Below are 1,221 nucleotides of genomic sequence, written 5' to 3'. Positions count from 1 at the left end.
GGCCTGCCGCCAGGGCCTCGGCCGCGGGTGCTCCCTGCGGCCCCCCTGCCTCGGGCATCTGCCCTTCACCTGCCGATACAGAGAATAGTGTGAGTCTCCTCCCATGGAGGGGGGTACAGGGGGAGGGAGCCCTGGGGGAAGCAGTAACTAAGCCCCTCCCTGGAGCACCACTCAGTTTGCTGAAGCCGGTGCTCAAGGAAAGAGGGCCTAGTGCTCCGCCAGCGTGGGTCCGTGGTTGAGCGTCAACCCAGGAACCAGGAGGTCTCAGTTCGATTCCCGGTCAGGGCACATGCCCAGGTTCTGCGGGCTCGATCCCCAGTGTGGGGCATGCAGGAGGCAGCCAATCCATGATTCTCTCTTATCGTTGATGTTTCTCTCTCTCTCTCCCTTCCTCTCTGAAATCAATAAAAATATAAAAAGGAAAAAGCGGTGAGGCTCTTACCTAACACCATAAACAAAAACTGACCAAGTGGGTCGAAGCCTTTAGAACGCGTCAGGCAAAAGCGGCCGACGTCAGATGGCCGGTGGTTTCTTGGCCATCACACCACAGACACGGGCAACCAAAGGAGACAATCGATGAGTTGGACTTCGTGAAAATTAGAAAACCCTGTGCATCAACACACAGTATCAACGGGGTGGAAGGCCAGCCACAGGCTGGGAGGAAACATGAATTTGCTGAGGGGTGAATATCTAGCATACACAGAAAACCCCGAAAACTCAACAACAACAACTAAGTCAAAGCCAGGCAAAGACATTACACAGCCGTTTCTCCAAGGAAGACAAGCAAGTGGCCGATAAGGGCATGAACACACCCCACATCAGTAACCTCCAGGGCAATGCCAATCAAACCCCCATGCGACACCCTCCGACGGCCACTGTCAACACAGCAGACACAACGCAGCTGGCGAGGGTGCGCGGGACTCAGGACTCGGCGCGCTGCTGGTGGGCACGGAACACGGGGCAGCTGCCGCGGAAAACAGTGTGGAGGTTCCTCAAAAATCAAAAATAGAACTAGCAGACGTGCTCCAGCAATCCCCCCTCTGGGTACAGACCCAAAGGGACTGCCATCAGGTCCGGGAGAGATCTGTACGTGCCCTTTGGACGCGGCGGCGTTCACAGCAGCCGAGATGCAGAAGCAACTGACCGATGGACGGACATGCAACCTGGGGTCCATCCTTCCGAGGAAGTAACACTCAGCCTTAACCAAGGGGGAATCTGACG

The 1,221-nt window shown here is 56.3% G+C and overlaps 1 protein-coding gene across 1 annotated transcript in view; it reads left to right on the top strand.

The window, feature by feature from the left end:
• Window positions 1–802: 802 nt before the first annotated feature.
• The window catches only part of RSPH14 (radial spoke head 14 homolog), a 20,348-nt gene continuing 19,929 nt past the window's right edge, over window positions 803–1,221 (top strand). The window contains exon 1 of the mRNA XM_006768773.2: window positions 803–979. Coding sequence (XP_006768836.1) covers window positions 803–979 — 177 coding nt within the window. The remainder of the gene's footprint in view (window positions 980–1,221) is intronic.

The sequence above is a fragment of the Myotis davidii genome, unplaced genomic scaffold (assembly GCF_000327345.1).
Source record: "Myotis davidii unplaced genomic scaffold, ASM32734v1 scaffold43, whole genome shotgun sequence".
NCBI classification, from domain to species: Eukaryota; Metazoa; Chordata; class Mammalia; order Chiroptera; family Vespertilionidae; genus Myotis; species Myotis davidii.
Note: the sequence above shows the minus strand (reverse complement) of the source record. Positions and strands in the feature narration are given on the sequence as shown.